Source organism: Sceloporus undulatus, chromosome 3 (assembly GCF_019175285.1).
Source record: "Sceloporus undulatus isolate JIND9_A2432 ecotype Alabama chromosome 3, SceUnd_v1.1, whole genome shotgun sequence".
NCBI classification, from domain to species: Eukaryota; Metazoa; Chordata; class Lepidosauria; order Squamata; family Phrynosomatidae; genus Sceloporus; species Sceloporus undulatus.
Window position 1 is genome coordinate 149,558,469 of NC_056524.1, and position 13,638 is coordinate 149,572,106.

A 13,638-nucleotide genomic window follows, 5' to 3' on the forward strand; every position below is an offset into this window, starting at 1 on the left:
TGGCGATTCCTCTCAAAGGAGTGCCAAGAGGCGAGAGGAGCAGTGGGGATGTGATGGCAGCATTGGCACCCTTGACTTATCCACAGGTCATATCAAAATCCATAAACCTGTTCCCAAAGCCTGCCCTCGATGTATACATAATGCCAACTTATACACAAACATGCACAGTACTGATGCACAAGCACTAATGTAAATCTCTTACGAGGAAGACCAATGACTTACAGGATTTTTCAAGCTCTAAGCGGCACAACTTGGTATTTTCTTTTAAAGCTTTTTGGCATTTCAAGGCTATTTGAATTTGCTCTAATGTGCAAATCCAGAACTTTTGTGCTCTTAATTCACAGCTACCTAGTTTTTCCTCATGACGTCTGTTCACTCTTCCCTACCTAGTTGACATACCACTTGTTCATATTGTCCCTCTAGAAATAGTTTATGGCCACAAATAATCCCATGTAGACTAATGTCCAGTTTTTACACCTCTTTTTACACATCAAAATCAATCTGAGTCATATTAATGGAAATATGAGATAGCTGTGGAGACAAATGTATCAGCTTACAACATAGGAAAAACAAAGGGCTATTAACTCACAGGCTCTGTAGGAGCATTTATATGGCGTGTTCTATGTATGTTTTTTTACCTTTTGTATATGGAATGTAATTTCATATTGTTTTAGAGAGATGATTTTAATTGCTTTTAAATGTTGACTGTAAGGTTTTAAACTGTTTTTATCTGTGAGAACCCTCACAGTCCCTTTTCAGGAGAAAGATGGCAAAATAAATAAATAAAAATAATAGCATCAGTAGGATTCTACCTTTATGCAAAAGCAGTTACTATGGAAAGCTTTTAAGTCCTTCACAGAGCTGTGAAATCATCACTGTCAAATGGAAGGGCTCTTTATAAGATTGGTGGGTAAATAGCCACCACAATGATGCTCATTTCTATTTTGGACCAATTTTACCTGATGCAGCATTCACGGCAGGGCATATTCTTACTGTGTGTTTATATTATTTTGCAATAATCCACTCCAAAAAACACATTCTGCAATAGTTTATGGCACTGCACGAGTATTTTACTCACGCAAATGGCTGTTCTATGGTAAAGCCCATTCCATCTCAACAGCATCCATGTTAGAAATTTGCAGGTTGCTTTAGTGACTGGATGTTGCCCAAGATCTGACTCTACACTTTCATATGTATTTTATTTTCTAAGGCATTCTACCTATTCAGTTTCAAGATCAGGAAAACCTAAGATAATGCCAGTCTTATCCAGCATGCATTCATAGGAAGGCAGTATACAGTATTTTGGTTAAGGAGATACTTCTTTGGTTAAGGCGATACTTCTTAGAGAATCATACTGAGGTATCAGGGAAAATCTTCAAAAAACTTCCCTGCTATTATTTTGCAGGACCTTCCACAACTAATGGTTAGCAGACTGCTGCACTGAATCTTTCTTGGAACCAAAAAAGATGATTGAGGCCTGTTACAGACTGCCAAAATAAAGCTGCTTCGGGTCTCTTTGGAGGTATGCTATTTAAATGATGCATGCATCCTAAGAATCCGGAAGCTGCACCAAAGCTGCACTCCAGTGCTTAGGAATGGAGTGTGGCTTTGGCGTGACCTCCGGACTCTTAGGACCCATGCATCATTTAAATAGCATGCCTCCAAAGAGACCCGAAGCAGCTTTATTTTGGCAGTCTGTAACAGGCCTGGGAGCTTTCCTATTAAATATAAACTTTTAATTTTTTTGGTTTTGTAACTAACTATAAGAGGTTTGCTGGCTCACGTTCCGAATTTGAAGGCTTGGGGATCTTAAAAATTTAATGCAAGCATAAAACATTTCTCTTAATGAGTGAATAAGCTATGAATGATGCCCACTGAACATACACTTCAGATGAGAAACTGAAGTATTTTAAGTGGTAAAAGACAACTGCTGAAGAAGACAGAAAAAAGCCCACAAAATGCATTTGGCAGCTTTCACTAGATCATAGTCTAGTGAGCCAGTAGTTTTCAAACCTCTTACCCGCAGAGAATTTTGTCTGCATTGATTCGTCTGCCAATGAACTTTTATTACCTGCTGTGGAACTCTGGTGCACTGCAAATTATTTAGGAGCAAATTCATGAGGAAATTTGGTCCAAGTTTTCACCACATGCAAACTAAGGACATACACACACACCATTCTCTGTTGCAGTGCAACACAGGCAGCAGAGAAAAATGCATAATCATAAAGGAGGGGTATAAGAAGTGGTTTATATAAACAGTGGGGTGACCAAGTTTGCAGGTGGCACCATATTATTCAGAGTAATAAATGCAAAAATGGGATTGCAAAGATGATCTTTCAAAGAGGAATTCCAAAGGAGTCTCTCCATTTGGGAGAACTGGCAATAAAATTTTGAATGTGGTTTGATTTAAGGAAGCATTAAATGGTGCAGAATGGGAGAGGGATTCCATATACAGTGGACGCTTGTTATACGCTGGGGTTTGGTTCCAATATGCCCGTGGATAACAAAATCCGTGGATACTCAAGCCCCATTAAATATAATGACATAGCTAAATGGTGTCCCTTATAAAAAATGGAAAATCAAGGTTTGATATTTGAAATTTATACTTTTTTTGAACATTTTCAAACCATGTACGCTTGAATCCATGCATAAAAAATCCCTGTATAAGAAGGGCTGACTGTATACATTTGAAGGGGCTTTCACATCAAGGGGGTCCTGAAAAGTGATAGTGGACTGGTAGCAAGTAACTCGATGAAAACATCAACCCAATGTGAAATTACTGTAATAAAGGTAACTCTCATGTGAGGGATCATCTGGATAAGGACTGAAAATAAAGTATTCATCATTGTGAAGACTTTTTTTTTAAAAAAATGTAAAAATCTATGGTGTGAATAACCTGCCTCCATCTACATAAAGAGATAGTAATAAAAATGTAAATGAATGGAGGGTTTTTTTGTATTTGCTAAAACATAGTACAGTATAGACAACAGTCTTTGGCCGGTTATAGACCACCATTTCAGATGTCCTCAGGACGTCCCATTTTAAAAAAGGGGTGTCTCTTCTAGAAGCCCCTTTCCCTATCACGGACTCAGTCCATGACAAATGGCAACGGCTGTTCCACACGGCCGCCTCCATGTTTACGTCTTGGATGCATAGCGTCCAGACGGATCGTGGCAGTTATGACGTCGCGGGTGTGCCATGGGCACCTCGCGACATCATAATGGCGCCGCAGGAAGAAGCTCCATTTTGGAGCTTATTTTTTGCTCCGTGAGGGAGTCGCGCGGTTTGTATGCTCCGACTCCCTCGCGGAGCAAAGAGCAGCGCCGGCAGACCGCCACAAAGTGGCGGTTTGTAACGCCTCTTTATGAACAGGCTCAAAATAGCCGCAAAGAGTTATGTCACAATCCTAACATCTGTCTAATCAGTAACATAATCCATACTGTAGAATTGCAATTGGAATTGCAATTCAGATTTGGATCTGAATATTTTGATATTTTCTAAACTTCAGAATGGTGTGGAACACAGGTTACAGGAACAAAAGTTGGAATAAGTAATTGCCAGGAAAAGGCATGAGATATTGATAGCTACACTGGAATGTTTTGCAAACAAATTTTGTCACATACATAAAGGATGTCTATTAAGATTTAAAACAAAACACTTCTTGAGTCTCAAATATATTGCCACAGTTTTATCAGATATCCCACTAAAATATAAATATAAAACCAACCTGTCCAATCTTCTCAAAAAACAAGCTCTCCTTCACAGATTCCTGGGTCTATTATGTAATGGATAATGGATGCGGGGGGGGGGGGGGGGGGACGACAGGCATCTGATAAAGAATGCTATGGGTATAATAAGATGGCATGGTTCACAGCCAGGCTCTCTAGGCAAATGAAGGAGCTTCCAACACCATATGCCTGCACTGCAGACCCCCCCTTTTTTTTCTGTTTAGGTTGATTCTGCTCTAAGTACATTTGCCTTCAGATCCCTGCAGCACTTACAGATCCACTCTGTACTCACTTTCCCCCCCTGTGACATGTATTTGACAGATGCACTGTCAAGACTGGCTTCACTCTCATTTTACTTCAATTTTTAAAGAACCTCCTCTCATCTAAATTGCTACTGCACCTGAGCTCATACTTATGCACAATGGCCTGTGTGCACACCATTTATAATTGCCAAGTCCTGGAGGTAATTCAAGCTGTCTGCTGAAACATAAAGTTATGCCCTGGCACAAATACAAAGAATACAACTACTCCTAAGACAAGCACAGAGTTAATATGGGAAAATGTATGGTTCTATGAGTGATGGCAACATTTGCAGGAGAGAAGCATATTAAATTAAAAATCATTGAGGACAAAGATAATAATGCAGATGAGCCTCCTAAGGCTAACCAAATAACGATAGTTAGAGAGAGGCTATGTGACAGTCTTCTTTCAGGCTCTTAACAGAATCCTTTCAAAGCACTGCATTAGTGTAACTGTCAGTTACTAGGGCATTAGTACCACCTCCACTGCTTATGCCAGTGTAGTTACTCTGGCACAATGCATCAATAAGATTTCAGCCTCTACTTCCACCAACCAAAGCCTCAAAACATACTTCCCCTGAAAGTGAATATTACCTTTAAGTCCCTGTGTACAATATCATGTTGATGAATATGATTGACGCTCTCCAAAATCTGGTGAATGCAGTGGCTGCAGAATAGGAGGGAAAATGTTATTCATTAGTGTATTTATTTCTTGAATATGTAATATACTTCTCTCTCAAGGCTCCCCACACATTAGACAATGCACACACTTAAAACAAGGTCAGTAGATTCAAGTTTCAATAGTAGATAAAATGCTGTTAGCAAATAAGAGACACTTCAAATGGATCTACTTTTATGTGCCTATGCTATTCTAGATGGTGTAGATCATAGCATCATTTTTTGCCTTTCAATCCACTTTTTCTCAGAAGTGCTTGGAAACACCACAGTGCTTTCACTTCACTCACAGGACCCCAAAGGAGAGACCCATACACCCCACAAAAGTGTGAGTGGGAAGTTGCACTGGCCTCCATTTGGCAAGGCTCTATTGATGCTTTAATCAAAAAGCAGCCTCCTCCCCTGTAACAGTCAGACTGGGAAGCTGCCAGGATGGAAAGCTTTTAGTAGCAACAAATGCAAGCACATTACAATGATGATGCGTCTGCAGAGAGGGGTTGGGCACCTTTTAAGTATGAAGCCCACTTAGCCTGCATTTTTAGCTCCCTTATTTCCATCTTCAAGCAGCACACACTCAGTATGCTTCCTGCAAGCTCTGGGAAAATCTGCTGCCTTCATTTCTTTCTTTCTGCAGTAATACTGCAGAAAGCGGAGCAACTTGTCATTTACACTTCTCATGTCAGGACAACACTACACCCACACTGCGTGTGTGCAAGGCAACACACATAGAGATTTCTGGGAAAGCTCATCAACCTGATAGAGGTTTCCAGGCACTTGGAACGAAGCAGACACAGCAGCTGGCACGTAAGAGACTCACAGCACACAAGAAAGTTTATTTGATGTACAAAGGAGTTTGCATCTTATCAGCTCCTGTAAGACACCTGGGAAGTCTACAGGCTTTAAACCCTCCCATGGTAATTTGACACTGAAGGAGGCAGAGAGGTCAGCTCCATCAGAGTACAAATCCTTTTGCTTAGGGCAGAAAGGGGGATGTGTATCGCAAACTTGCTTTTTTTCTTTTTCTTTTCAAAAAAGGAAATCCACCTTTTTATTCTCACAAAGAATGCTATAATGCATACAATAAATATAGCAACTCTGGGAGAAAGACTGAAAGAAAAGAATTCCTTGAAGGTAATAGCGGATGTAGCAGAATACACAGAGGAAACCAGCTGGTAAAGCAAGAAGCATGTACTCCTTTTAAGTACTGAGGACAGAGGCTGTACTCTGGGAAAGTACAAGGTATGTCACTCTCCACCACCCAACTAAAGGGGCTGGCAGTGTAAGCCACTCTGTGACTATCTCTTCAATCCCAGAACAAGAAAAGAAAAATCTGTACAACAACTACAAGAGAGCCAAATCCACAGCAGGAGACTTTCTGGCCAAAAATGGCAAAAGCGCAATGAGTCCCAGGGAAGGTCAGATTGGCACAAACTCCACTCTCACTTGCTCACTCTCTCAGACTGCTCTGGAATGCAGCTCTATGCAGCTGGGGGACAAGCTAGCAATGAGTCAAGCAGGGCAATGTTAGACCTGTCCAAGTGGGAGAAGAGATAAGTCAGTGTAGAAAATGGTCAGCTAGGGACATTAGCATGAATTCATTCTCTCCACCCTCAAAGCCTAAGGCATCTGACTTCCTTTTTCCTCCTTACTCCCCAACAAGTCACTGGAGGGTGGAAGGGGTACAAAGGTGGTTATCAGCTCTTTTTAAAAAAACCCACTCTGGAGTAAAATACAAGTCTGGGATAGACTGCTTTCACATAAGTAGCCTGATACACTGAAATCTTTGCCCCTTTTACTGTCAGATTCCTTCCAACTGACGCAGATGTACAATTGGTAGAATGGAGGATTTTCCTCCAAATAGTTCACAATGAAGCCAAGAAAGGGGGACAGTGAGCATGGATTCTGGCATGTCCCATAGAGCTGTGTCTACAGAAAAAAGGAAATAACTGAGCTTCCTTTAGTAAGCTGACACCTTTCCTTGGCCATTAAAGTCACAGCCAGATCTTCCTCTCATTCACACATATTTAGCAGAACTTACTGACTGCATTCTCTCTCACTATAAAGACTACCACCTGTTTTATCATTTCGATGGCATTTCCCATTTCTTGAAGTCACCACTGCACATGAACTGCTTGCTTACTTGATAGGATTTGAAGGAAATCTATAAATCATCAGAACTTAGAAGCTCTGCTAATACTACAGTGTGGTACAACTGCTCTTCTGCAACTGCAACCTACTTTGATCATGACTGCAGATTACTCTGTTACTCAGTTTATTCAGTTTTGCAGGGAGGGGAGGGGAGAGGAGGGATACGTGAATTGATCTGACTTTCGATTCCTTTCGACCAGTATTCTGCTGCACCTTTCTAGAAATGTTACATTAGTGACATATCAATGAGTCCCAGAATCCAGGTGAGGGAGAAGTCTGCACAGGTTAAGGTGGAAAAGCCACAAAGCAAAGATAAGGCTTGTTAGAAAGGTAGGTTTACTTCTCATTTAAACTACACTTTGCCATGCTGAACACCTCAATGCTTTTTGGCTGCTTTGTGAAGTGCTCTTAGATTTGTTTTATGCAAGCAACTGTGAACCTTGCCAATTTCATAGCAGAAGTGTAGATACAGAAAATGCAACAGCCACAGTATATCTTCTAAAAAGAAATCAATCATGTGGTAGTAAAGGTTTGAGGCTACTGATAAAGTGATAGAAATTCAAACTAAAGAACACCAAAGCATTCACTTCTCTTAAGGCAGGGATGGGAAGCATGCAGACCTCCAGATGTCGCTGGACTTCCAATCCCAGCATCTTTAGTCAGGGTAGCTAATGGTGAGAGATGCTGGGAGTTACAGTCCAATATAATTTGGAGGGGCTTGTGATTCTCACTCCTGGCTTGGAAACAGGGGCAAATTAGGGGAAAATGGTACAGGGTAAGCTGCATTTAATAGGGTGTGCAATGAAAATACATAGTTTACAATTCTCAACTCCAGAAAAAATGAGCAAAACCCAATGTGGCCAATCCAAATCATAAGGCATTTCAGGGTACATTTTATTACCTGGCATCAGCTTCACTGTAGTATTCCCTGGCAACAATATCTTCAAAGAGTTCCCCACCGGTGACCCTGAAACCAAATGCAAGATATGAGGATAAAAACATCCACACTCAGAAATCAAACCTCCAGCTGAAAAGACTTAGAAGATTCCACTTCATCAGACTTTCCTTTAAAAAGAAATATTGAAAAAGATTTAACTCACACATAAGAGAAGTTCAAGTGCTAAGAACAGCTGTTGAGACTGCTTGATAGAAGATGCATAAAGTAAAAATGAATTAAAAACAATCCAGAGGCCATATTATAGCAAAAAATAAAATAAATAATGTATTTCTTGGTGTATACTTTCAGTTTTAAGCCAAGTTGAGATATTTTGCTTGGCTGAAATTGCCAGCTATTCCTTCTCATTGTAGGCAAAAGTTTTTGATTTCAACTGAAAGCCAGTGTTATCCAAGAAACACAGTGACATTGTACGAATGTGGTCTGGAAAGCCACCTAAAATGTAGCCTACGCAGATGGCTGTAGGAAACGGAAAAAATAAATTTCAGTTTCTGCAAATATGTCGATGTTTAGGAACAGGAAGAATGACATGAAGATTTTTTTTCAGTCTATAAAAGGAGGCAGATGGTAAACATTATAAAAGATAAGCAAAACAAGAGAAATTAGACAGATCTTGATATGTAATTTATACAGGCTACAGAATTCAGCATTTCTTGTATAAGATTTAGGTAACTTTATTTTTGTTTTGCTTTGAATTTAAAAGACATAGCCCTGAGCATATCGACTGATACTGCTATGCAGAGAGGGTTGAAAGAACAGAATGGAAGGAGAAAGCAGAACAATTCCAAAAACATGTTTTATTTAGCAACTCTTTCTACAACCCACACATTTGTGTCAGTGATGAAGGATCAAAGCCAAATAGAAAACACTTACAGATCGAAGACGAGGTAGTGGAAACCTTCTTCTGAAATACTCTCATGGAGCCGCACTAAAAACAACAAAGAGAGATAGAATCAAGAGACTCAGGAACAAGGCAAGAGAGGCAAAATTTAAACCCTTGAGATCTAGGCCAACACCAATGGAAAACCAGCACCAAAGCTTTTGGGAGGCTGCCCTAGTGGGAGTCTCCCCTTTCTAAAACCAAGCAGTTGTTGTTGCTTCTTTAATAGCTTTATCCTTCCATTATGCATTGCTGCTATAGAAAATTGCTACTAGGTTAATAATAACTACTAAACCACAAGGGCTCAGGTAGTTCTTTAGAACAGTGCTACTCAAAGTGATGGTCCATGGAGTGGTGCTGGTGCCATCAGCTGGTGCTCCCTGCCAAGTTAGATAGCTTGAGATGCCCCTCTTAATAGTATTCAAAAGTCATGTACATACTAAACAACTTATGGTTTACTAAGGATGTTAAGAAACTTGCCATATTTTATATGGGAAGCCAAGACTAAGAAAGCAACAGTTGTTGTTGCATGCCTTCAAGTTGTTTCTGACTTATGGCGACCTTATCACAGGAGAGTGTGACTCACTGAAGGTCACCCAGTGGGTTATAGTCCAAAGCTCAAACCATTACACCATGCTGGTTTTCAAGTTTATAGGCTGATAGGGATTAGACTTGGATCACATGATACAATCTTAGGACATTAAGGATCTTTACAGACCGGCCTGAAAGGCCAGCCTGGGGGCAGAGTCGGGACGTAGTGTTCTGATGATACATGCCCAACTCCGCCCCCCAGGGCATCCTGATGCCATGCACCTCTCCAGACAGCACGCAGTGTCATGGCAAGCCTCTGGTGCTGTGTTCAAGTGACGCAGCCCCAAAGGAGCACCATATATCTGTGCCACGGTAGCTATGGCGCCCTTTTGAGGACGCAAAGGAGCCGCTTTTTTGTGCCTCCTTTTTGCGCCCTCAAAAGGCCGGATCGGAGCTGTGGTGTGAGATAGCTGTGGCACTGATCCAGCTAGGGAAAGGGCAGCTACTGGCCACCCCTTTGGTGCAGTCTGTCAAGCCCCTAAGTGGATAACAAGCTAGAACCCATCACCAAGGCTCTCTTGAGTCCTTTTGTTTCTCTCACTCTTATCAGGGATGAGGGAGGGTCCCCCCTTCCACTGTACTATTTCCCTGTTATTTTCCAAAGCCACTATGATAATTATACATTTCCCTTTGTACTGCAAATAGTGACATAAGTCAGAAATGACTTGAAGGCATATACCACCACCAACATGAACAATTTAAATGAGGAAAATGATATGATGGGAAGTCTAAAACCTCCCTCCCCAGTGCCATGCTGCTGATCACTGTGCCCACATTATCAAAGCTATTATCACTTGCACCTTACTAACTAACACCCAAACCCCCTTGAAACCCCCCCCCAGTAACCTCAATCAATTTCCCCCTTCAACTGTCACTGTCTGTAACATGGGGCTAAAAATAGGTTGCATGGTAGCACAGAAGAAGTGGAGGCACAAGACTAATGCAAAGGTCAGCACAAAGGGAGAATGAAAATGGAAATTCAGAAAGAAGAGAAAACTTTGCATTTCTGTCATAGTCAGAGCAAGCCAGCAAAGTATATAGGTCCTGTTACTCTCTGCTCAAGTAACTGCTGATTTCTGACACTTGCTTGAGCAAGGCAAGATGGGGATGCTAGGACTTCAAAGGTCAAGAGAAATGTAGAATCTGGATTAGGTTCCATGTAAAAGTGAGTGAGACATATAAGCTTATTGCATTGCCCCCAGGGACATGATGGGGGTGGAACGAAAGGGAGTGGGATGGGAACGGAAGAGGGCCAAGGATGCATTTTACTGCACGCCGGAACACTGCTGCCACCAGACGTTTCCATTCCGTTCCTGATCCATCTCAGAGGAGGCGATTTTTGGGAACTGTTCAGAGGTGTTCCCGAAAATTCCCTCCTCTGGAACGGATCAGGAATGGAATTGGAACATCTGGCACCATTGTTGCCGTTCCGGTGTGTGGTAAAATGGGATTTAAACTAGATTCGATTTTTTTAAAAAAAAAACCACAAATGTGGGAAGCTTATCACACATAATGACCCCCAAAATGAAGTAACATGAAGTTAAACTGGAAGTAAAGCAAAGAAAACCGGCAGCTTTTTATTTCCAGGAAGATCCAGTTCTCTCTGCCTTGCATTTGGTTTAACTTCACGTTATTTCACTTTAACTGCAACATTGTCTGATGAACCTCCCACATGTGCGGTGGGGTTTTTTTTTTTGGATCTCCCTAGTGTGATAAACTGCAAAATTAAGCCACATATTGGAGTATCCTAAAAGGAAGGCAACAGCCATGAATCTGCAAAAGCTGAGCAGGGCAGTTGAGAATAGGGTGACTTGGAGGTCTTTCGTTCATAAGGTCATCATTGGTCGAAGGTGACTTGAAGGCAGTTAACAACTACAGCTGCAACTAATACTACTAAAGGTAGGGGACATACTACTAAAGGTAGGGTTGACACAGAAAGGAATGTGCAGGAATATCACTTTTTCAATGTCCAAGGAAGGAAAGTGAAACATCTATTTGTGAGTCACCCCCACTTCAATTAATAAGGTAGTCTACTGGTTAATGATATCAACTAACTAATAAAATCAATTAAGTTATTAATTCAGTTACAATTTTTTTAACGAAAGGGACAACTCAATACTTTTGTTTTATTTTATTTTTTTAATAAACTTTACATTTCACAGGTGTTTCTTTACTTAGATCCCAGTTCTGTTGGATTTCTGAAAAATACTTTCTTGCTTTTTGCCAGTCCTTCAATTACCCTTTTTAGGCACAAGATTCAAACCTCAAGAGCAGTACTGGTGGCATAGAACTCTTGAACTCATCAGTCTCAGTAACTGATTTCCCCCATCCCCTCCATCCTATTTCTAAACATGATAATCTATATTACTGAAGCCAGAAACTTCTTATATCTATACATTCTGGGAGACATCAGAAAGTTGCAGAAACACTTGAAATCCATGGGACGTAAAGACCAAAAAACAAGGGGGGGGGGGGGGGGATGGGAAGGAAAAAATCACAGCTTCAGTCTGATAGTGCAGGATTTTCACTTGAACTTAACTAGAAATTTAATACAAACATAATCATTTTTAAAATCATCTTGCAATGTAAACCTAATTAAGTTTTTTTTTAGCTTACTAAAAATTAACTAAACACACCAACTGTCCTGATTGACTATAGTGCACCAAAAGCAAACATGAACATGAAAAAGTAAAACCAGTGTTAGAAAAGGGGAGCGAGAGAGAGAGAAAGGCAGACAAACACTGTGGCAGGGAAAGGGAAGTTGTGTAAAGACCCATATCATAACTTCCTTCCTGAATGTTTGTTCATCTCTTTCGGAGAACGTGTAACAGAATAGCTAAGTGAAACACAGTCTGAAGACCTACTGGAAGTCTTACCTCCATTATGAATTCAATATGTGAGCAGAGGCAAACCTCAGAATCATCTTAAAGTTAAAAAGACTGACCAACCTTGCAGGACTGTCAGGAGATTTGCTGAAAATGTATATGAAGTCCTTTTAATACTCCTGCAGTTTTATCAAGACATTTATTATTTTATCTTCTTTGGCATGCTGAACTAATGCAGTGTTAATCCTGAGAGCATTTCTGCACTGTGGACTTACAACAGGTTACACTACTCTTGCTCTTGTGTGTTTTATTGCTGCAGACCTTCTTGCCCTGAATCCTCTTTCCAGTAAGACAATATTAAATTAAAACCCAAATGACATCAGAAAGCCTTCTGCTAATGGATATTTACCCAGAATTAATCAGTTCCTTGCTTTTTAACATTCTGACCATCTGCTGAAACTGCCAGTTAACTTTACACTTATTTTACAATTTTCATTAAAAAAAATTTTTTTAAATTTACAGATTTAAAATGATGGCTGAAAATGAAATAAAGGCATATGTCTTTTTATTTATTTCCTTGTTTCTGGTACCTATATAGTAATTTCTGCTTTCTTTGGTTAATAAAAGTGTAGAAAACTTTCCCAAAGAGATCCTGAGCATAAAGGTTACCTGCGCGTCCTATTCAAATAGGAATATGTCCATTACATCTGGGTGAAGGAGTGCCTGTTGCAATGCTATACAGCAGCATATGTAGAAGAACATCACAAGAGACTATTTTCCACAATTTCACAGGAACAACAATGGTATTTTAAGAATTACTGTATACATTCATGTATAAGTCTAGAAATTTAAGTCAAAAAATTGATCCCCCCCAAAAAACCCTTAGTCAACTTATCCACAGGTAAATGTAAGTATTGTACCTTAACTCTTATTAACAAAAAACAAAGCAGGAACTATCCCCTGGTGACAGGGAAGACTATTATATATCCTGGAAGCATTGGCTTCTCTCTATTCTCTTATCCATACAGGCTTTAGTGTGAGCACAAACAGTTATGTCTATTGGAATTTTTTAAGTTCTTTGGCATTGTTTTCCTTTGCTTCATCATTTAGATCCTTTGTTACATGCCCCTAAGTTTTACCCTCAACTATCCATGGGTTAAAATCCATAATTTTGGCCTTCAATTTATACATGAAGTTGACTTATAGTCAAGTATATACAATATTTACAACCATGGCCACAATTCAATAGGAGCAGAGAATAAGCATTCCTCACTAAAGAAAAACTTGTTCCAACCGCAGAAAGGTCAGCCTGGAGAACTTTCAAAAGGACTCTCCAAAGTGGATGAACATACTAAATGATGAAAATGATTACAAATTGACATATGCGCCAATACTACCAATACTATCTAGGAAAGCGATTTAGGGGTTGTAGTTAACCACTCAGCTCATTTTACAGCAATTGTGAAAGGGGCAAGTTTTGTGCCAGAGTTTATGCATTTTATTATGAAAATATAACTGCCAGATAATGCTTTTATCT

General features: G+C 40.1%; 1 protein-coding gene across 1 annotated transcript in view; it reads right to left on the reverse strand.

Moving 5' to 3' along the window:
* Nucleotides 1-13,638, reverse strand: part of CAMK2G (calcium/calmodulin dependent protein kinase II gamma) — a 254,090-nt gene that overhangs the window by 66,870 nt on the left and 173,582 nt on the right. Inside the window, exons 4-6 of the mRNA XM_042458442.1 lie at nt 8,679-8,733; nt 7,752-7,817; nt 4,622-4,694 (exon numbers count right to left, since the gene is read on the reverse strand). Coding sequence (XP_042314376.1) covers nt 4,622-4,694; nt 7,752-7,817; nt 8,679-8,733 — 194 coding nt within the window. The remainder of the gene's footprint in view (nt 1-4,621; nt 4,695-7,751; nt 7,818-8,678; nt 8,734-13,638) is intronic.